General features: G+C 58.2%; 1 protein-coding gene across 1 annotated transcript in view; it reads right to left on the minus strand.

Moving 5' to 3' along the window:
* Positions 1 to 26,333, minus strand: part of LOC122547319 (tau-tubulin kinase 1-like) — a 226,303-nt gene that overhangs the window by 190,301 nt on the left and 9,669 nt on the right. Inside the window, exons 2-4 of the mRNA XM_087976604.1 lie at positions 7,794 to 7,867; positions 2,459 to 2,599; positions 1,358 to 1,462 (exon numbers count right to left, since the gene is read on the minus strand). Coding sequence (XP_087832730.1) covers positions 1,358 to 1,462; positions 2,459 to 2,599; positions 7,794 to 7,867 — 320 coding nt within the window. The remainder of the gene's footprint in view (positions 1 to 1,357; positions 1,463 to 2,458; positions 2,600 to 7,793; positions 7,868 to 26,333) is intronic.

Consider the following 26,333-nt stretch of genomic DNA (forward strand, 5'->3'; position numbering starts at 1 on the left):
GTGCCGTTACGTCGAATGAGACCATAGAAGACAGCTAACGATCCGGATCCACGAACACCAACTAGCCACGAAACGACACGACCAGGTATCCTTAGTAGCCACACACGCAGACAACAAGCAACATGAATTTGACTGGGACAACACTACTATCATAGGGCAAGCCAAACAAAGAACAGCCAGGGAATTCCTAGAAGCATGGCACTCATCCACAAACTCCATCAACAAACACATCAACCTGGACCCAATATACCGGCCACTACAGCAGACAGCTGAAACTGACAACCGGAAGCGGCAGGGACAGGCCACTATAAATGCCGGAGGAAACACCACAGAAGCGCTTCACAGGAGGCTCCCAAGCACTGAGGATGTCACCTAGACAGGGGACGAAACGTTTGCAACAAAAACTTCCAGCGTGGCAAACAGAACCACAGCAACACTGACTCTCACTGGGGGACAGTCCCACACACACACTGACTCTGACTGGGGGACAGTCCCACACACACATTGACTCTCACTGGGGGGGGACAGTCCCACACACACACTGACTCTCACTTGGCGGGGGGAGACAGTCCCACACACACATACACTGACTCTCACTGGGGGGACAGTCCCACACACACACACTCTCACTGAGGGACAGTCCCACACACTGACTCTCACTGGGGAACAGTCCCACACACTGACTCTCACTGGGGAACAGTCCCACACACACACTGACTCTCACTGGAGGGACAGTCCCACACACACACTGACTCTCACTGGGGGACAGTCCCCACACACACACACACTGACTCTCACTGGGGGACAGTCCCACACACACACACTGACTCTCACTGGGGGACAGTCCCACACACACACTGACTCTCACTGGGGGACAGTCCCACACACACACACTGACTCTCACTGGGGGACAGTCCCACACACACACACACTGACTCTCACTGGGGGACAGTCCCACACACACACACACACACACATACACACACTGACTCTCACTGAGGGACAGTCCCACACACTGACTCTCACTGGGGAACAGTCCCACACACACACTGACTCTCACTGGAGGGACAGTCCCCACACACACACTGACTCTCACTGGGGGACAGTCCCACACACACACACACTGACTCTCACTGGGGGACAGTCCCACACACACACACTGACTCTCACTGGGGGACATTCCCACACACACACACTGACTCTCACTGGGGGACAGTCCCACACGCGCACACACACAGACTCTCACTGGGGGGACAGTCCCACACTGACTCTCCCTGGGGAACAGACCCACACACACTGACTCTCCCTGGGGGAACAGCCAGGTGTGTGTGGGACTGTGTGCCGATGGATTACTTACCGGTCGGACCTCTCCATTCGTGTTGGTGTACTGTCGCGCTAGACCAAAGTCCAACATGTAGCACTTTCTGTAGGTCGATGGTAAACGTCCCATTGCAAAGTTGGACTACAGCGTGGGGTTTGTGGGAAGGTTTCAGTGGTAGAGAGAGAGAGAGGTAACCAGTTAAAAGAGACAAAAAAGAAACCACCTCATGTCTGTCCCCTTTATCCTGAGCCAAGATTCTTATTCAGGATGGAATGGAGTGTGCAGCTGAGACCCAGAGAGAGAGAGAGATAAAAACAAAGAGATGAGTGGAGAGAGAAGGACAGAGAAAGGGAGATTAGAGACAGGGGTTGCACGGTGGCTCAGTGGTTAGCACTGTTGCCTCACAGCGCCAGGGACCCGGGTTCAATTCCAGCCTCGAGCAACTATCCGTGTGGAGTTTGCACATTCTCCCCGTGTCTGCGTGGGTTTCCTCTGGGTGCTCCGGTTTCCTCCCACAGTCCACAGATGTGCAGGGTCAGGTGGATTGGTCATGTTCAATTGCCCATAATGTTGAGGGGTGTGTGGGCTAGGTGCACAAGTCAGTCAGAAATGTTGGGTCATAGGGTAGGGGAATGGGTCTGGGTGGAGATGGTGCGGAGGGTTGATGTGGACTTGTTGGGCCCAATGGCCTGTTTCCACACTGTAGGGATTCTGTGATCATAAGGAGGAGAAAGAGAGAGGGCTGCGTAGAGAGTTTCAGTAAGACAGAGATAGGGAGACAAAGAGAGATTTAGACAGAGATGTGGAGAGCCCAAACTGGACCCAGACAGACTCAGTGAACGCTGAACTTTGAACAGTACAGCTCAGGAACAGACCTTTTGGCCCATCAGGCCTGGGCCAACCACGATGGTATTTTAAAACAAATCCCATCAGCCTGTACATGGTCTGTATCCTGCTATTCTCTCCTCTTCATGTATCTCTCAAAATGCCTGTTAAACACTGTTGTATCTGCTTCTCCCAGCTTCCCTGGCAGTGTCTGTCATCCTTGGACAGGGCTGTTTCAGTGCAGCGTGCAGGGTAGTGCTGGAAAGCCTGTTCCTCTGGGTACAGAGTACCTGCCTATGTGCTCACACTCACCGGCTTGATGTCACGATGCAGAAACCCAACAGAATGGATGGCTTCAATGGACTGAAGGATCTGTTTGCCCAGCCTCAGGGTGGTGCTCATGGTAAACGTCCCTCTAGGCTGGCTACGTCGCAGGTCAGCTAGATTACGGCCCTGCAATACATCACAACCGTCGGTGAGAGGGAGGGAGCGGGAGGGGGAGGGAGGGGGAGGGAGAGAGAGAGAGAGAGAGAGAGAGAGGAGAGAGAGAGAGAGAGAGAGAGAGAAAACCATCAGCGAGAGGGAGGGAGGGGGAGAGAGAGAGAGAGAGAGAGAGAGAGAGAGAGAGAGAGAGAGAACCATCAGCGAGAAGGAGGGAGTGGGGGGGGGGGGGGGGGGGGGGGGGGGGGGGGGTGGGGAGAGAGAGAGAGAGAGAGAGAGAGAGAGAGAGAGAGAGAGAGAGAGAGAGAGACAGAGAGAGAACCATCAGCGAGAGGGAGGGAGGGGGGGGAGAGAGAGAGAGAGAGAGAGAGAGAGCGCACCATCAGTGAGAGGGAGGGGAGGGGGGGAGAGAGAGAGAGAGAGAGAGGAGAGAGAGAGAGAGAGAGGGGGAGAGAGAGAGAGGAGAGAGAGAGAGAGAGAGAGAGAGAGAGAGAGAGAGAAACCATCAGCGAGAGGGGGGGGGGGGGGGGGGGGGGGAGGGAGAGGAGAGAGAGAGAGAGAGAGAGAGAGAGAGAACCATCAGCGAGGAGGGGGAGGGAGCAGGAGGGAGGGAGAGAGAGAGACGAGAGAGCGCAGACCCATCAGCGAGGGAGGGAGGGGGAGAGAGAGAGAGTGAGAGAGAGAGAGCGAGCACACTGTCAGTGAGTGAGTGAGTGTGTGAGTGAGAGAGAGAGAGAGAGAGAGAATGAGAATGTGAGGGAAATGATGTCTCTCAAACTTGACTGAGTCTTTTGGGAAGTAACCAAAAACGTTGATGAGGGCAGAACAGTAGATACTGTTTACCTAGATTTCAGTAACGCCTTTGACAAGTTCCACATGGTAGAGTAGTTAGTAAAGTTAACATGGTATTAGGGTGAGCTTGCCAATTGGATAATTGGCTTAAAGGATGGAGACAGAGTGTAAGGGTAGAGGGTTGTTTTTCAGTCTGGAGGCCCGTGACCAGCAGTATTCCACAGGGATCAGTGCTGGGGTCCACCTCTGTTTGTCATTTGTATAAATGACTTAGATGAGCGTATAGAAGGTATCGTTCGTAAGTTTGCGGATGACACCAAAATTGGTGCTATAATAGATTGTGAAGGTGGTTATCTAAGATTCCAAAGGGATATTGATCAGTTGGGTCAATGGGCTGAGAGGGGCAGATGGAGTTTAATTCAGATAAAAGTGAGGTACTGTACTTTGGTAAAACCAGGGTAGGACTTAATTAAAAGTAGGGCCCTGAGTAGTGTTGCAAACTGAGAGACCTAGGGGTGCAGGTACATAATTCTTTCCAGTTTGTGTCCCAGGTAGACAGGGGGGGGTTAAGAAGGTGTTTCGCATGTTTGCCTTCATTGCTCAGACCACTGAGTACAGGAAGTCGGGACGTTAGATTAAGGTTGTACAGGGCATTGGTAAGGCTTCTTCGGGAATACTGTGTCCAGTTCTGGTCTCCCTGTTACAGGAAGGAGATTATTAGGCTGGAGTTGCAATCAGAGAAGATTTCCCACGATGTTGCTGGGATTGGAGGATCTGTGTTATGGGGAAAGGCTGGATAGGCCTCTCACTGCCGTGTAGGAGGTTAACGGATTACCTTATAGTTTCATAAAATCACGAGGGGGATAGGTAAGGCAAATGGCAGATGTCTTTCCCCTAGGATGGGGGATTTTAAGACTTGGGGCATATTTTTAAGGCAAGAGGGAAAGATTTATAAAGGACATGAGGAGCAACTTTGTTTTTATTTGCACAGAGCGTGATTTGTGTGTGGAATGAACTTTCAGAGGAAGTGGTGGATGGTGGATACAGTTTAAAGACATTTGGAGATGTACATGGCTAGGAAAGGTTTGGAGGGATAAGAGCCAGCAGCAGGCAGCTGGGACTGGTTGAGTTTGGGATTCTGGGCTGGTTGATTTGTGCTGTCTGACTCTATGGCTCTGTGTTATCAAATGTACCAGAGAGCTGTGGGTGGGCGCTGGGGTAGGACTGGAACCAGAGAAAAACGGGAGGCAGCCGCTGCTGGCAATTATTGAAACCAAAGTAACGTGGCAGACAAATCACAGAAGTGGGGAGGGACTAGAACAAGGGAGAGAAATTAAATCAAGAGAAAAATCACACAACACCAGGTTACAGTCCAACAGGTTTAATTGGAAGCACACTAGCTTTCGGAGTGACGCTCCTTCATCACCTGATGAAGGAGTGACGCTCCAATAGCTAGTGCTTCCAATTAAATCTGTTGGACTGTAACCTGGTGTTGTGTGATTTTTAACTTTGTCCACCCCAGCCCAACCCCGGCATCTCCGAATCATAAAGCAAGGGAGGACAGGATCAGTTGTGTGTGGCAGGAACAATCTCTCCACATTAATCCTGTCAACCCCATTAATATCTTACACATTTCAATAAGGTCACCTGTCATTCTTCTGAATGTCAAAGAACATAGGCTCGCCGTTGCCTGGTACCCAGGAGCAGCCAAGTGAACCTTCTCTGGACTGTCTCTGATGCCAGTTACACCTTTCCTTCCCCACCCTGCATCCCACTCTGTTTCCAATCCATCTTTGACCTTATCCATAATGACCTTCCATCTCAGCTAGGCTGATCATTATCGCAGAAATACTCCCCTACAGCTTCAGCTACAACTGACTGGCTCCCTTTCTGGAGATTAACCACAACCACCACCACCACCACCCCCCCCCCCCCCCCCCCCCACCCCCCCACCCCCGGACTTTCTATGTGCTGATGCAGAAAGCTCTCCTGGACACTTTCGAAGGAATGCGCCCCCTCTGTACCTTCCTGTTTTTGTCCCAGGTGACACTGGGGAAGTTGACAAAGTGAAATGTGACATAATACTGCCCTCACCTCCCTCTCAGCCTTCCACAGACCGTTCCCTCTGTGGGACGGTCTTCCCTGGTCCACTCCTCCTCCACTCCCCACATCCCATGGCATCTTCCCCACAACCACGGAAGGTGTAACACTTGCTCACTCATCTCCTCCTTCCTCACTGTCCAATATCCCCCTCGACACCTTTCACTTGTATTTCCTTCAATCGAGCCGACGCTACTCAGTGCCTCGATGTTGGCGAGAGCAGGCACAGACAGTCCTTACTTTCTCCTGTTCGACCATTCGAGAGGATCACTAACCCCCACAGTTACCTCGACTATCCATCCTCACACCCTGCTGGCTGGAAAGAATCGACTCCATTCTCCCAGTTCCTCAACCTCCATCACATTCGATGAGGCCGACTTCACAAAAGGGCATCTGAAACATCCACCTTCTTCCTAAACTCAGGATTCCCCAGCACCATTGCTGACAGGACCCATAGCCAGGTCCAACCCATCTCCCACATCTCTGCCCTTACCCCCTCTCTTCCCTCCCACAACAGCAAGAGGGTTCCTCCTTGTCCTTACCTACCATCCCACCAGCATCCACATCCGGAGGATCATTAGCTGCCATTTCTGTCACCTCCAGACACAGATTCCCCTCCCCTTGCAGGTCCCCAACTCCTCCTTTCCCATTGCCTCATGGCACCTTCCCATGCAACTGCGGAAGGTGGAACACCTCCCCATTTACTTCCTTCCCCTATCCTCAGTACCCAAGGGCCCAAACCTCTCACCATCCAGTCGACTGCACTCACTGCTCACAATGTGGTCTCCTCCACACTGGGAGATCGCTTCACAGAACATCGACATTCTGTCTGCAAAAATAAATACCCCAAGCTTCGAGTTACCTGCCACTTGAACACACCCACGGTGCTCTCACACCAACATCTGCCTTGGTTTCACAGCACTGCAGCAACCCTGTCAGAAATAGGAACAGGAGGAGGCCATTCAGCCCCTCGAGCCTGCCCCACCATTCAATAGGATCAGGGCTGATCCAGCATTCCTCACCTCCACTTTCCTGCCCTTTCCCTGGAACCGTTGATTTCCCGATGATCAAGAATCTCTCTCTCTCTCTCTCCAAGGATTCTCTACACAAGGATTCTGTTCCCACAGCATTCTCTGGCAACTAGTCACAAACACACAGACCTCCGAGGAAAGACATTTCTGCTCATCTTGATCTGAAATTGGCACCCCTTTATCCTGAGATTAAATACCAGGCTCAAAACATTAACTCTTTCTCTCTCCACTGACACTACCAATCCTGCTGAGTTTCTCCAGCAGTTTGTGGTTTTCTGTGAAAGAGGTGATAAGAAATACACTTGGTGATGGCACAGATACGTGGTCAGGTGCTCCTCAGAGACAAAGACAATACAAAGATTGTAGACAGTGTGGTTCTATATCAGACAGTTGGCTGACTGAAGGACAATGTCAATGTCAAGGCAGCAGGGTCAGTGACACAACCACAGACCAACTGCTGAGGACACGACAGTGAGATCCTGCTAACACAAAACTGGGCCATCAGGATGCACTGGAAATGTACAGAGAGGCACAGGTGGCGAGGGGGGAGAGGGTCCCAGAGATGGAGGTGGGTGGGGGTTACTGTACACAGACAGGGAATGTGGGAGAGGGTCCCAGAGATGGAGGTGGGTGGGGGTTACTGTACACAGACAGGGAATAGGGGAGAGGGTCCCAGAGATGGAGGTGGGTGGGGGTTACTGTACACAGACAGGGAATAGGGGAGAGAGTCCCAGAGATGGAGGTGGGTGGGGGTTACTGTACTCAGTGTGGGACACACTGTACATAGACAGGGAATGGGGGAGAGAGTCCCAGAGATGGAGGTGGGGGTGCTGTACTCCCATCCATGGGCAAGTATCCAAGGAAATGGGGAGAGATTGGCTGGGGAAAGGGTTAGAGGCAGCTGACTGAACAGTCTCAGTCTCAGTCTCAGAGACTTACAAACCAATTATTGAGGAGAGAGCAGTTTACAAAGAGAGGTTGCGGTGGAGGGCTGGAGCCCATACTGAACCAACAGCAGCTGGGAATACAACAAGCAGTTTGACCAGAGGAGAGAGCTGGGGCATTGCTCACAATGCTTCATATCTCCCACCACATTCAAGTCCATGATGTGAGGCAGTGAGTGAGGGACGATGAGGTGCAGTCATGGGAACGCGTCCGTGATGAGGGAAGAGCAGTTTGACGGAGTGTGAGGAGGAGTCAGCACGACACAATCAGACACCAGACAATCCTCCTTCCCTCGTGGGGATGTGCGCTGAGGTCCCGAGAGAAAACGAGTTGTTTACCTGCAGTTGCATCACAACGTAATTAAACTTCTCATTCCGCCCACAGCCAATGAACCTGCACACGTGGTCCTTCCCTAAACAGGGAGAGAATGACAACAGGAGGGGTCAGAAACAGGGGGCACCGGACACAAACAGCCTGCTGGGGCTCGGGGGGGGAGAATACCATAGGCAGGGGAGCACAGGCAAAACAACAGTGAGGGCTCAGCCACCCCCACCCAGACACACAGACACCCCCACCCAGACACACACCCAACCCCCACCCAGACACACAGCCACCCCCCACCCAGACACACAGCCACCCCCCACCCAGACACACAGCCACCCCCACCCAGACACACAGACACCCCCACCCAGACACACACCCAACCCCCACCCAGACACACAGCCACCCCCCACCCAGACACACAGCCACCCCCCACCCAGACACACAGACACACACACACCCAGACACACAGACACACACACACCCAGACACACAGCCACCCCCACCCAGACACACAGACACCCCCCACCCAGACACACAGACACCCCCCCACCCAGACACACAGACACCCCCCACACAGACACACACCCACCCCCCCACCCAGACACACACCCACCCCCCACCCAGACACACAGCCACCCCCACCCAGACACACAGCCACCCCCACCCAGACACACAGCCACCCCCCACCCAGACACACAGCCACCCCCCACCCAGACACACAGCCACCCCCCACCCAGACACACACCCACCCCCCACCCAGACACACACCCACCCCCCACCCAGACACACACCCACCCCCCACCCAGACACACAGCCACCCCCACCCAGACACACAGACACACACACCCAGACACACAGCCACCCCCACCCAGACACACAGCCACCCCCACCCAGACACACACCCACCCCCCACCCAGACACACAGCCACCCCCCACCCAGACACACAGCCACCCCCACCCAGACACACAGACACACACACACCCAGACACACAGCCACCCCCACCCAGACACACAGACACCCCCACCCAGACACACACACACCCAGACACACAGCCACCCCCACCCAGACACACACACACCCAGACACACAGCCACCCCCACCCAGACACACAGACACCCCCACCCAGACACACAGACACCCCCACCCAGACACACACACACCCAGACACACAGCCACCCCCACCCAGACACACACACACCCAGACACACAGACACCCCCACCCAGACACACAGCCACCCCCACCCAGACACACACACCCAGACACACAGCCACCCTCACCCAGACACACAGACACCCCCACCCAGACACACAGCCACCCCCACCCAGACACACACACACACCCAGACACACAGCCACCCTCACCCAGACACACAGCCACCCCCACCCAGACACACAGCCACCCCCACCCAGACACACACACACCCAGACACACAGCCACCCCCACCCAGACACACAGACACCCCCACCCAGACACACACAGACACACCCACCCAGACACACACACACCCACCCAGACCCAGACACACACCCCCACCCCCACCCAGACCCAGACACACACACAGACACCCCCACCCAGACACACACACACACCCCCACCCCCACCCAGACCCACACACACCCAGACACCCAGACACACACACACCCAGACACACACACACCCAGACACACACACACCCAGACACACACACCCCCCCCACACCCAGACACACACACCCCCCCACACCCAGACACACACACACCCAGACACACACACCCCCCCACACCCAGACACACACACCCACCCCCTACACCCCGACACACACACTCCTACACCCAGACACAAACACACCCCCTACACACAGACACACACACACACACCCACACCTCTACACCCAGACACACACACCCACCCACACCCAGACACCCCCACCCCCAGACACACACACCCCCACACCCAGACACACACACCCCCACACCCAGACACACACACACCCTTACACCCAGACACACACACACATCCCACACACACACCCAGACACACCTCTACACCCAGACACACACACAAACCCACACACACACACACACATACACACCCAGACAGACACACACACACCTCTACACCCAGACAACCCCACCCCCACACGCAGACACACACACACCCCTACACCCACACACACCCACACCGACACACACACACCTCTACACCCAGACACCCCCACCCCCACACGCAGACACACACACACTCCTACACACAGACACACACACACATCCCACACAAACACACACCCAGACACACACACACACCCACACCCCCGCCCACACCCAGACACCCCCACCCCCACACGCAGATACATACACCCCCTACACACAGACACACACACACACACCCCTACACACAGACACACACAGACACACACCCCCACCCCCAGACACACACACCCCCACCCCCAGACACACACACCCCCACCCCCAGACACACACACACCCCTACACCCAGACACACACACACACATCCCACACACACACCCAGACACACCTCTACACCCAGACACACACACAAACCCACACCCACACACACACATACACACCCAGACAGACACACACACACCTCTACACCCAGACAACCCCACCCCCACACGCAGACACACACACCCCTACACACAGACACACACACCCCCCCACACCCAGACACACACACCCACCCCCTACACCCCGACACACACACTCCTACACCCAGACACACACACACCCCCCACACCCAGACACACACACACACACCCACACTTCTACACCCAGACACACACACCCACCCACACCCAGACACCCCCACCCCCAGACACACACACCCCCACACCCAGACACACACACACACCCCTACACCCAGACACACACACACATCCCACACACACACACCCAGACACACCTCTACACCCATACACACACACAAACCCACACCCACACACACACATACACACCCAGACAGACACACACACACCTCTACACCCAGACAACCCCACCCCCACACGCAGACACACACACACCCCTACACCCACACACCCACACCCAGACACACACCGACACACACACACCTCTACACCCAGACACCCCCACCCCCACACGCAGACACACACACACTCCTACACACAGACACACACACACATCCCACACACACACACACCCACACCCACACACACACACACCCGCCCACACCCAGACACCCCCACCCCCACACGCAGATACATACACCCCCCTACACACAGACACACACACACACCCCTACACACAGACACACACACACAGACACAGACACACACCCCCACACCCAGACACACACACACCCACACCCAGACACACACACACCCACACCCAGACACACACACACACCCACACCCAGACACACACACACACCCCCCACACCCAGACACACACACACACCCACCACACACCCAGACACACACACCCCTCACACCCAGACACACACACCCCTCACACCCAGACACACACACCCCCCCACACCCAGACACACACACCCCCCCACACCCAGACACACACACACACCCCCCACACCCAGACACACACACCCCCCACACCCAGACACACACACTCCCCACACCCCTACACCCAGACACATACACCTACACCCAGACATACACACACCCCTACACCCAGACATACACACCCACCCACACCCAGACATACACACACATCCACACCCAGACACACACACACCCACACCCAGACACACACACCCCTACATCCAGACACACCCCCCCACCCAGACACACACACCCCCCTACACCCAGACACACACACCTGCCCACACCCAGACACACACACACCCCCCTACACCCAGACACACACACCTGCCCACACCCAGACACACACACCCCCCTACACCCAGACACACACACACCCCCTACACCCAGACACACACACACCCCCTACACCCAGACACACACACACACCCCCTACACCCAGACACACACACACACCCCCTACACCCAGACACACACACACACCCCCTACACCCAGACACACACACACCCCCTACACCCAGACACACACACACCCCCCTACACCCAGACACACACACACACCCCCTACACCCAGACACACACACACACCCCCTACACCCAGACACACACACACACCCCCTACACCCAGACACACACACACCCACACACCCCCCCACACCCACACACCCCCCTACACCCAGACACACACACCTGCCCACACCTAGACACACACACCCAGACACACACACCCAGACACACACACCCAGACACACACACCCAGACACACCCACCCAGACACACCCACCCCCACACACCCACCCCCACACACCCACCCCCACACACCCACCCCCACACACCCACCCCCACACACCCACCCCCACACACCCACCCCCACACACCCACCCCCACACACACACCCACCCCCAACACCCACACCCCGCCCACACCCACACCCCCCCACACCCACACCCCCCCACAAACACACACACCCACCCCCACACCCTCCCCCACACACACACACCCACCCCCACACCGCCCCCACACACACACACCCACACACACCCACACCCACACCCCCCCCCACACACACACACACACCCACACACCCACCCCCCCCACACACACCCCCCCACACACATACCCCCCCACACACACCTACACCCAGACACATACCCCTACACCCAGACACATACCCCTACACCCACACCCAGACACACACACACACCCCCACGCAGACATACACACACACAGACCCACACCGACACCCCCCACACCCAGACACACACACCCCCCCACACCCACACCCACACCCACATCCCTACACCCAGACACACACACACCCCCTACACACAGACACACACACCCACACTCAGACACACACACACACACACACCCACCACACCCACCCACCCCCAGACGCACACCCAGACACACACACACCCACACCCAGACACACACACCCCGACACCCAAACACACACACACCCAAACACCCCCACACACACACACCCAAACACCCCCACAGACACACACACCCAAACACCCCCCCACACACACACACACCCAAACACCCCCCCACACACACACACACACCCAAACACCCCCCCACACACACACACACACCCAAACACCCCCACCCACACACACCCAAACACCCCCACACACACACACCCAAACACCCCCACACACACACACCCAAACACCCCCACACACACACACACCCAAACACCCCCACACACACACACACCCAAACACCCCCACACACACACACACCCAAACACCCCCACACACACACACACCCAAACACCCCCACACACACACACCCAAACACCCCCCCACACACACACACCCAAACACCCCCACACACACACACACCCCCAAACACCCCCCCCACACACACACCCAAACACCCCCACACACACACACCCAAACACCCCCACACACACACACCCAAACACCCCCCCCACACACACACCCAAACACCCCCACACACACACCCAAACACCCCCCCACACACCCAAACACCCCCACACACACACACCCAAACACCCCCCCCCACACACACACACACCCAAACACCCCCACACACACACACCCAAACACCCCCACACACACACACCCAAACACCCCCACACACACACACCCAAACACCCCCACACACACACACACCCCCAAACACCCCCCCCAACACACACACCCAAACACCCCCACACACACACACCCCCAAACACCCCCCCCACACACACACCCAAACACCCCCACACACACACACACCCCCAAACACCCCCCCCACACACACACCCCCAAACACCCCCCCCACACACACACCCAAACACCCCCACACACACACACCCAAACACCCCCACACACACACACACCCAAACACCCCCACACACAACACCCAAACACCCCCCCCACACACCCAAACACCCCCCCCACACACACACACACCCAAACACCCCCACACACACACACACCCCCAAACACCCCCCCCACACACACACCCAAACACCCCCACACACACACACCCAAACACCCCCACACACACACACCCAAACACCCCCACACACACACACCCAAACACCCCCACACACACACACACCCCCAAACACCCCCCCCAACACACACACCCAAACACCCCCACACACACACACACCCCCAAACACCCCCCCCACACACACACCCAAACACCCCCACACACACACACCCAAACACCCCCACACACACACACCCAAACACCCCCACACACACACACCCCCCCACACACACCTACACCCAGACACATACCCCTACACCCAGGCATACACACACCCCTACACCCAGACACACACACACACACCCAGACACACACACACACCCACACCCAGACACACACACACACCCACACCCAGACACGCACACACCCACACCCAGACACACACACACCCACACCCAGACACACACACACACCCCTACACCCAGACACACACACACACACCTAGACACACACTCCCCGCACCCAGACACACACACACCCCTACACCCAGACACACACACACACACACCCCCACACAGACATACACACACACCCACACCCAGACACACACACACAGACCCACACCGACACACACACACAGACCCACACCGAAACCTCCACACCCAGACACACACAACCCCCCACACCCACACCCACACACACACCCACACCCCTACACCCAGACACACACACACCGCCTACACCCAGACACACACACACCCCCTACACCCAGACACACACACCCACACTCAGACACACACACACACACCCACCACACACACACCCCCAGACACACACCCACCCCCAGACACACACCCACCCACACACCCCCACACCCAGACACACACCCCCTACACCCAGACACACACACCCACACTCAGACACACACACACCCACCACACACACACCCCCAGACACACACCCCCAGACACACACCCACCCCCAGACACACACCCACCCCCAGACACACCCCCACCCGCAGACACACCCCCACCCACACACCCACCCACACCCCCACCCAGACACACACACACATCCACACCCAGACACACACACACCCAGACACACACACACCCCTACATCCAGACACACACCCCCACCCAGACACACACACCCCCCTACACCCAGACACACACACCCCCCACACCCAGACACACACACCCCCCACACCCAGACACACACACCCCCCACACCCAGACACACACACTCCCCACACCCCTACACCCAGACACATACACCTACACCCAGACATACACACCCCTACACCCAGACATACACACACACCCACACCCAGACATACACACACACCCACACCCAGACATACACACACATCCACACCCAGACACACACACACCCACACCCAGACACACACACACCCCTACATCCAGACACACCCCCCCACCCAGACACACACACCCCCCTACACCCAGACACACACACCTGCCCACACCCAGACACACACACCTGCCCACACCCAGACACACACACACACACCCACACCCAGACACACACACACCCCCCTACACCCAGACACACACACACACCCCCTACACCCAGACACACACACACCCCCCTACACCCAGACACACACACACACCCCCTACACCCAGACACACACACACACCCCCTACACCCAGACACACACACACCCACACACCCCCCCACACCCACACACCCCCCTACACCCAGACACACACACCTGCCCACACCTAGACACACACACCCAGACACACACACCCAGACACACACACCCAGACACACACACCCAGACACACACACCCAGACACACCCACCCAGACACACCCACCCAGACACACCCACCCCCACACACCCACCCCCACACACCCACCCCCACACACCCACCCCCACACACCCACCCCCACACACCCACCCCCACACACACACCCCCACACACACACCCACCCCCAACACCCACACCCCGCCCACACCCACACCCCCCCACACCCACACCCCCCCACACACACACACCCACCCCCACACCCTCCCCCACACACACACACCCACCCCCACACCCCCACCCACCCCCACACCGCCCCCACACACACACACCCACACACACCCACACCCACACCCCCCCCCACACACACACACACACCCACACACCCACCCCCCCCACACACACCCCCCCACACACATACCCCCCCACACACACCTACACCCAGACACATACCCCTACACCCAGACACATACCCCTACACCCACACCCAGACACACACACACACCCCCACGCAGACATACACACACACAGACCCACACCGACACCCCCCACACCCAGACACACACACCCCCCCACACCCACACCCACATCCCTACACCCAGACACACACACACCCCCTACACCCAGACACACACACCCACACTCAGACACACACACACACACACACCCACCACACCCACCCACCCCCAGACGCACACCCAGACACACACACACCCACACCCAGACACACACACCCCGACACCCAAACACACACACACCCAAACACCCCCACACACACACACCCAAACACCCCCACAGACACACACACCCAAACACCCCCCCACACACACACACACCCAAACACCCCCCCACACACACACACACACCCAAACACCCCCCCCCACACACACACACCCAAACACCCCCCCACACACACACACACCCAAACACCCCCCCACACACACACACCCAAACACCCCCCCACACACACACACCCAAACACCCCCCCACACACACACACCCAAACACCCCCCCACACACACACACCCAAACACCCCCCCACACACACACACCCAAACACCCCCCCACACACACACACCCAAACACCCCCCCACACACACACACCCAAACACCCCCCCACACACACACACCCAAACACCCCCCCACACACACACACCCAAACACCCCCACCCACACACACACCCAAACACCCCCACACACACACACCCAAACACCCCCCCACACACACACACCCAAACACCCCCCCACACACACACACCCAAACACCCCCCCAAACACACACACCCAAACACCCCCACCCACACACACCCAAACACCCCCACCCACACACACCCAAACACCCCCACCCACACACACCCAAACACCCCCACCCACACACACCCACACACCCCCCCCACACACACACACCCAAACACCCCCCCACACACACACACCCAAACACCCCCACACACACACACCCAAACACCCCCCCACACACACACCCAAACACCCCCACACACACACACACACCCAAACACCCCCCCCCACACACACACCCAAACACCCCCACACACACACACCCAAACACCCCCCCCCACACACACACCCAAACACCCCCACACACACACACCCAAACACCCCCCCACACACACACACCCAAACACCCCCCCACACACACACACCCAAACACCCCCCCAAACACACACACCCAAACACCCCCCCACACACACACACCCAAACACCCCCCCACACACACACACCCAAACACCCCCCCAAACACACACACCCAAACACCCCCCCACACACACACACCCAAACACCCCCACACACACACACCCAAACACCCCCACCCACACACACCCAAACACCCCCACACACACACACCCAAACACCCCCACACACACACACCCAAACACCCCCACACACACACACACCCAAACACCCCCACACACACACACACCCAAACACCCCCACACACACACACACCCAAACACCCCCACACACACACACACCCAAACACCCCCACACACACACACCCAAACACCCCCCCACACACACACACCCAAACACCCCCACACACACACACACCCCCAAACACCCCCCCCCACACACACACCCAAACACCCCCACACACACACACCCAAACACCCCCACACACACACACCCAAACACCCCCCCCACACACACACCCAAACACCCCCACACACACACCCAAACACCCCCCCACACACCCAAACACCCCCACACACACACACCCAAACACCCCCCCCCACACACACACACACCCAAACACCCCCACACACACACACCCAAACACCCCCACACACACACACCCAAACACCCCCACACACACACACCCAAACACCCCCACACACACACACACCCCCAAACACCCCCCCCAACACACACACCCAAACACCCCCACACACACACACCCCCAAACACCCCCCCCACACACACACCCAAACACCCCCACACACACACACACCCCCAAACACCCCCCCCACACACACACCCCCAAACACCCCCCCCACACACACACCCAAACACCCCCACACACACACACCCAAACACCCCCACACACACACACACCCAAACACCCCCACACACAACACCCAAACACCCCCCCCACACACCCAAACACCCCCCCCACACACACACACACCCAAACACCCCCACACACACACACACCCCCAAACACCCCCCCCACACACACACCCAAACACCCCCACACACACACACCCAAACACCCCCACACACACACACCCAAACACCCCCACACACACACACCCAAACACCCCCACACACACACACACCCCCAAACACCCCCCCCAACACACACACCCAAACACCCCCACACACACACACACCCCCAAACACCCCCCCCACACACACACCCAAACACCCCCACACACACACACCCAAACACCCCCACACACACACACCCAAACACCCCCACACACACACACCCCCCCACACACACCTACACCCAGACACATACCCCTACACCCAGGCATACACACACCCCTACACCCAGACACCCAGACACACACACACACACCCAGACACACACACACACCCACACCCAGACACACACACACACCCACACCCAGACACGCACACACCCACACCCAGACACACACACACCCACACCCAGACACACACACACACCCCTACACCCAGACACACACACACACACCTAGACACACACTCCCCGCACCCAGACACACACACACCCCTACACCCAGACACACACACACACACACCCCCACACAGACATACACACACACCCACACCCAGACACACACACACAGACCCACACCGACACACACACACAGACCCACACCGAAACCTCCACACCCAGACACACACAACCCCCCACACCCACACCCACACACACACCCACACCCCTACACCCAGACACACACACACCGCCTACACCCAGACACACACACACCCCCTACACCCAGACACACACACCCACACTCAGACACACACACACACACCCACCACACACACACCCCCAGACACACACCCACCCCCAGACACACACACACCCACACACCCCCACACCCAGACACACACCCCCTACACCCAGACACACACACCCACACTCAGACACACACACACCCACCACACACACACCCCCAGACACACACCCCCAGACACACACCCACCCCCAGACACACACCCACCCCCAGACACACCCCCACCCGCAGACACACCCCCACCCACACACCCACCCACACCCCCACCCACACCCAGACACACACACACATCCACACCCAGACACACACACACCCAGACACACACACACCCCTACATCCAGACACACACCCCCACCCAGACACACACACCCCCCTACACCCAGACACACACACCCCCCACACCCAGACACACACACCCCCCACACCCAGACACACACACCCCCCACACCCAGACACACACACTCCCCACACCCCTACACCCAGACACATACACCTACACCCAGACATACACACCCCTACACCCAGACATACACACACACCCACACCCAGACATACACACACACCCACACCCAGACATACACACACATCCACACCCAGACACACACACACCCACACCCAGACACACACACACCCCTACATCCAGACACACCCCCCCACCCAGACACACACACCCCCCTACACCCAGACACACACACCTGCCCACACCCAGACACACACACCTGCCCACACCCAGACACACACACCTGCCCACACCCAGACACACACACACACACCCACACCCAGACACACACACACACACCCACACCCAGACACACACACCCCTACACCCAGACACACACACACACCCCTACACTCAGACACACACACACCCACACACACCCCTACACCCAGACACACACACCCCCCTACACCCAGACACACACACACCCCCCTACACCCAGACACACACACACCCCCCCTACACCCAGACACACACACACCCCCCCTACACCCAGACACACACACACCCCTCCTACACCCAGACACACACACACCCCTCCTACACCCAGACACACACACACCCACACACCCCCCTACACCCAGACACACACACACCCACACCCACACACCCCCCTACACCCAGACACACACACCTGCCCACACCCAGACACACACACACCCACACCCAGACCCACCCCCCCACACACACACACCCACCCCCAACACCCACACACACCCACCCCCAACACCCACACCCCCCAACACCCACACCCCCCCACACCCACACCCCCCCCACACCCACCCCCACACCCACACCCACCCCCACACCCCCCCACACCCACCCCCACCCCCACACCCACACCCACCCCCACACCCCCCCCACACCCACACCCACCCCACACACCCACACCCACACACACCCACACCTCCCCCCACCCACACCCACCCCCACACCCCCCCACACCCACACCCACCCCACACACCCACCCACACCTCCCCCCACACCCACACACACCCACACCTCCCCCCACACCCACACCCCCCCACCACCCACACCCCCCCCCACTCACACCCCCCCCACCCACACACACACACACCCACACACACACCCCCCCACACACACACCCCCCCACACACACACCCCCCCACACACACAGCCCCCCCACACACACAGCCCCCCCACACACACCCCCCCCCCCACACACACACCCCCACACACACCTACACCCAGACACATACCCCTACACCCAGACACACACACACCCACACCCAGACACACACACACACCCACACCCAGACACACACACACACCCACACCCAGACACACACCCCTACACCCAGACACACACACACACCCCTACACCCAGACACACACACACACCCGCACCCAGACACACACACACCCGTACACCCAGACACACACACACACACCCCCACGCAGACATACACACACACCCACACCCAGACACACACACACAGACCCACACCGGCACACACACACAGACCCACACCGAAACCTCCACACCCAGACACACACACCCCCCCACACCCACACCCACACACACACCCACACCCCTACACCCAGACACACACACACCGCCTACACCCAGACACACACACACACCCTACACCCAGACACACACACCCACACTCAGACACACACACACACACCCACCACACACACACCCCCCAGACACACACACCCACCCCCAGACACACACACCCACACCCAGACACACACACCCACACCCAGACACACACACCCCCACACCCAGACACACACCCACCCCCACACCCAGACACACACCCACCCCCACACCCAGACACACACCCACCCCCACACCCAGACACACACCCACCCCCACACCCAGACACACACCCACCCCCAGACACCCAAACACACACACACCCAAACACCCCCACACACACACACCCAAACACCCCCACACACACACACCCAAACACCCCCACACACACACACCCAAACACCCCCACACACACACCCAAACACCCCCACACACACACACCCAAACACCCCCACACACACACACCCAAACACCCCCCCACACACACACACCCAAACACCCCCACACACACACCCAAACACCCCCACACACACACACCCAAACACGCCTACACACACACACACCCAAACACCCCCACACACACACACACCCCCAAACACCCCCCCCCACACACACACCCAAACACCCCCCCCACACACACACCCAAACACCCCCCCCACACACACACCCAAACACCCCCCCACACACACATACCCAAATACCCCCACACACACACACCCAAACACCCCCACACACACACACCCAAACACCCCCACCCACACACACACCCACCCACACACCCACCCACACACCCACCCACCCACACACACCCCAACACCCAGACACACACCCCCACCCAGACACACACACACACCCCTACACCCAGACATACACACACACCCCCACCCAGACACACACACACACCCCTACACCCAGACACACACACACCCCTACACCCAGACACACACACACCCCTACACCCAGACACACACACCCCTACACCCAGACATACATACACACCCACACCCAGACACACACACACAGACCCACACCGACACACACACCCCCACACCCAGACACACACACACACACCCCCACACCCAGACACACATACACATCCCACACACACACAGACACACCTCTACACCCAGACACACACACAAACCCACACCCACACCCACACATACACACCCAGACAGACACACACACACACTCAGACAGACACACACACACACCTCTACACCCAGACAGACACACACCCGCCCACACCCAGACAACCCCACCCCCACACGCAGACACACACCCCTACACACAGACACACACACACCCCTACACCCACAAACACACACCCACACCCAGACACACACCCACACCGACACCGACACACACACACCTCTACACCCAGACACCCCCACTCCCACACGCAGACACACACACACCCCCACACACACACACCCAAACACCCCCCCACACACACCCAAACACCCCCCCACACACACCCAAACACCCCCACACACACACACCCAAACACCCCCACACACACACACCCAAACACCCCCACACACACACACCCAAACACCCCCACACACACACACACCCAAACACCCCCACACACACACACCCAAACACCCCCACACACACACACCCAAACACCCCCACACACACACACCCAAACACCCCCACACACACACACCCAAACACCCCCACACACACACACACCCAAACACCCCCACACACACACACACCCAAACACCCCCACACACACACACACCCAAACACCCCCACACACACACACACCCAAACACCCCCACACACACACCCAAACACCCCCACACACACACCCAAACACCCCCACACACACACCCAAACACCCCCACACACACACACCCAAACACCCCCACACACACACACCCAAACACCCCCACACACACACCCAAACACCCCCACACACACACACCCAAACACGCCTACACACACACACACCCAAACACCCCCCCACACACACACACCCCCAAACACCCCCCCCCACACACACACCCAAACACCCCCCCCACACACACACCCAAACACCCCCCCCACACACACACCCAAACACCCCCACACACACACACCCAAACACCCCCACCCACCCACACACCCACCCACACACCCACCCACACACCCACCCACACACCCTCCGGGTGCTCCGGTTTCCCCCCACAGTCCAAAGATGTGCAAGTCAGGTGAATTGGCCATGCTAAATTGCCCGTAGTGTTAGGTAAAGGGGTATGGGTGGGTTACGCTTCGGCGGGTCGGTGTGGACTTGTTGGGCCGAAGGGCCTGTTTCCACACTGTAAGTAATCTAATCTAATCAGACACACACACACCCCCCACACCCAGACACACACACACCCCTACACCCAGACACACACACACCCCTACACCCAGACATACATACACACCCACACCCAGACACACACCCACCCCCACACCCAGACACACACCCACCCCCACACCCAGACACACACCCACCCCCAGACACCCAAACACACACACACCCAAACACCCCCACACACACACACCCAAACACCCCCACACACACACACCCAAACACCCCCACACACACACACCCAAACACCCCCACACACACACCCAAACACCCCCACACACACACACCCAAACACCCCCACACACACACACCCAAACACCCCCCCACACACACACACCCAAACACCCCCACACACACACCCAAACACCCCCACACACACACACCCAAACACGCCTACACACACACACACCCAAACACCCCCACACACACACACACCCCCAAACACCCCCCCCCACACACACACCCAAACACCCCCCCCACACACACACCCAAACACCCCCCCCACACACACACCCAAACACCCCCCCACACACACATACCCAAATACCCCCACACACACACACCCAAACACCCCCACACACACACACCCAAACACCCCCACCCACACACACACCCACCCACACACCCACCCACACACCCACCCACCCACACACACCCCAACACCCAGACACACACCCCCACCCAGACACACACACACACCCCTACACCCAGACATACACACACACCCCCACCCAGACACACACACACACCCCTACACCCAGACACACACACACCCCTACACCCAGACACACACACACCCCTACACCCAGACACACACACCCCTACACCCAGACATACATACACACCCACACCCAGACACACACACACAGACCCACACCGACACACACACCCCCACACCCAGACACACACACACACACCCCCACACCCAGACACACATACACATCCCACACACACACAGACACACCTCTACACCCAGACACACACACAAACCCACACCCACACCCACACATACACACCCAGACAGACACACACACACACTCAGACAGACACACACACACACCTCTACACCCAGACAGACACACACCCGCCCACACCCAGACAACCCCACCCCCACACGCAGACACACACCCCTACACACAGACACACACACACCCCTACACCCACAAACACACACCCACACCCAGACACACACCCACACCGACACCGACACACACACACCTCTACACCCAGACACCCCCACTCCCACACGCAGACACACACACACCCCCACACACACACACCCAAACACCCCCCCACACACACCCAAACACCCCCCCACACACACCCAAACACCCCCACACACACACACCCAAACACCCCCACACACACACACCCAAACACCCCCACACACACACACCCAAACACCCCCACACACACACACACCCAAACACCCCCACACACACACACCCAAACACCCCCACACACACACACCCAAACACCCCCACACACACACACCCAAACACCCCCACACACACACACCCAAACACCCCCACACACACACACCCAAACACCCCCACACACACACACACCCAAACACCCCCACACACACACACACCCAAACACCCCCACACACACACACACCCAAACACCCCCACACACACACACACCCAAACACCCCCACACACACACCCAAACACCCCCACACACACACCCAAACACCCCCACACACACACCCAAACACCCCCACACACACACACCCAAACACCCCCACACACACACACCCAAACACCCCCACACACACACCCAAACACCCCCACACACACACACCCAAACACGCCTACACACACACACACCCAAACACCCCCCCACACACACACACCCCCAAACACCCCCCCCCACACACACACCCAAACACCCCCCCCACACACACACCCAAACACCCCCCCCACACACACACCCAAACACCCCCACACACACACACCCAAACACCCCCACCCACCCACACACCCACCCACACACCCACCCACACACCCACCCACACACCCTCCGGGTGCTCCGGTTTCCCCCCACAGTCCAAAGATGTGCAAGTCAGGTGAATTGGCCATGCTAAATTGCCCGTAGTGTTAGGTAAAGGGGTATGGGTGGGTTACGCTTCGGCGGGTCGGTGTGGACTTGTTGGGCCGAAGGGCCTGTTTCCACACTGTAAGTAATCTAATCTAATCAGACACACACACACCCCCCACACCCAGACACACACACACCCCTACACCCAGACACACACACACCCCTACACCCAGACATACATACACACCCACACCCAGACACACACACACAGACCCACACCGACACACACACCCCTACACCCAGACACACACATACATCCCACACACACACACCCAGACACACCTCTACACCCAGACACACACACAAACCAACACCCACACACACACATACACACCCAGACAGACACACACACACACACCTCTACACCCAGACAGACACACACCCAGACAACCCCAGACACACACCCAGACAACCCCACCCCCACACGCAGACACACACCCCTACACACAGACACACACACACCCCTACACCCACACACACACACCCCTACACCCACACACACACACCCCCACACCCACACACACACCCCCACACCGACACACACACCTCTACACCCAGACACCCCCACCCCCACATGCAGACACACACACACCCCTACACACAGACACACACAAACCCCTACACACAGACACACACACACCCAGACACACACACACACCCACACACCCGCCCACACCCAGACACCCCCACCCCCACACGCAGATACATACACCCCCTACACACAGACACACACACACACACCCCCACACACACCCACACCCAGACACACACACACACCCACACCCAGACACACCCACACCCAGACACACACACACACACCCCC

This window comes from Chiloscyllium plagiosum, unplaced genomic scaffold (genome assembly GCF_037043375.1).
Source record: "Chiloscyllium plagiosum isolate Xiang-an unplaced genomic scaffold, Cpla_swu_hap1 HiC_scaffold_3, whole genome shotgun sequence".
Taxonomy (NCBI): Eukaryota; Metazoa; Chordata; class Chondrichthyes; order Orectolobiformes; family Hemiscylliidae; genus Chiloscyllium; species Chiloscyllium plagiosum.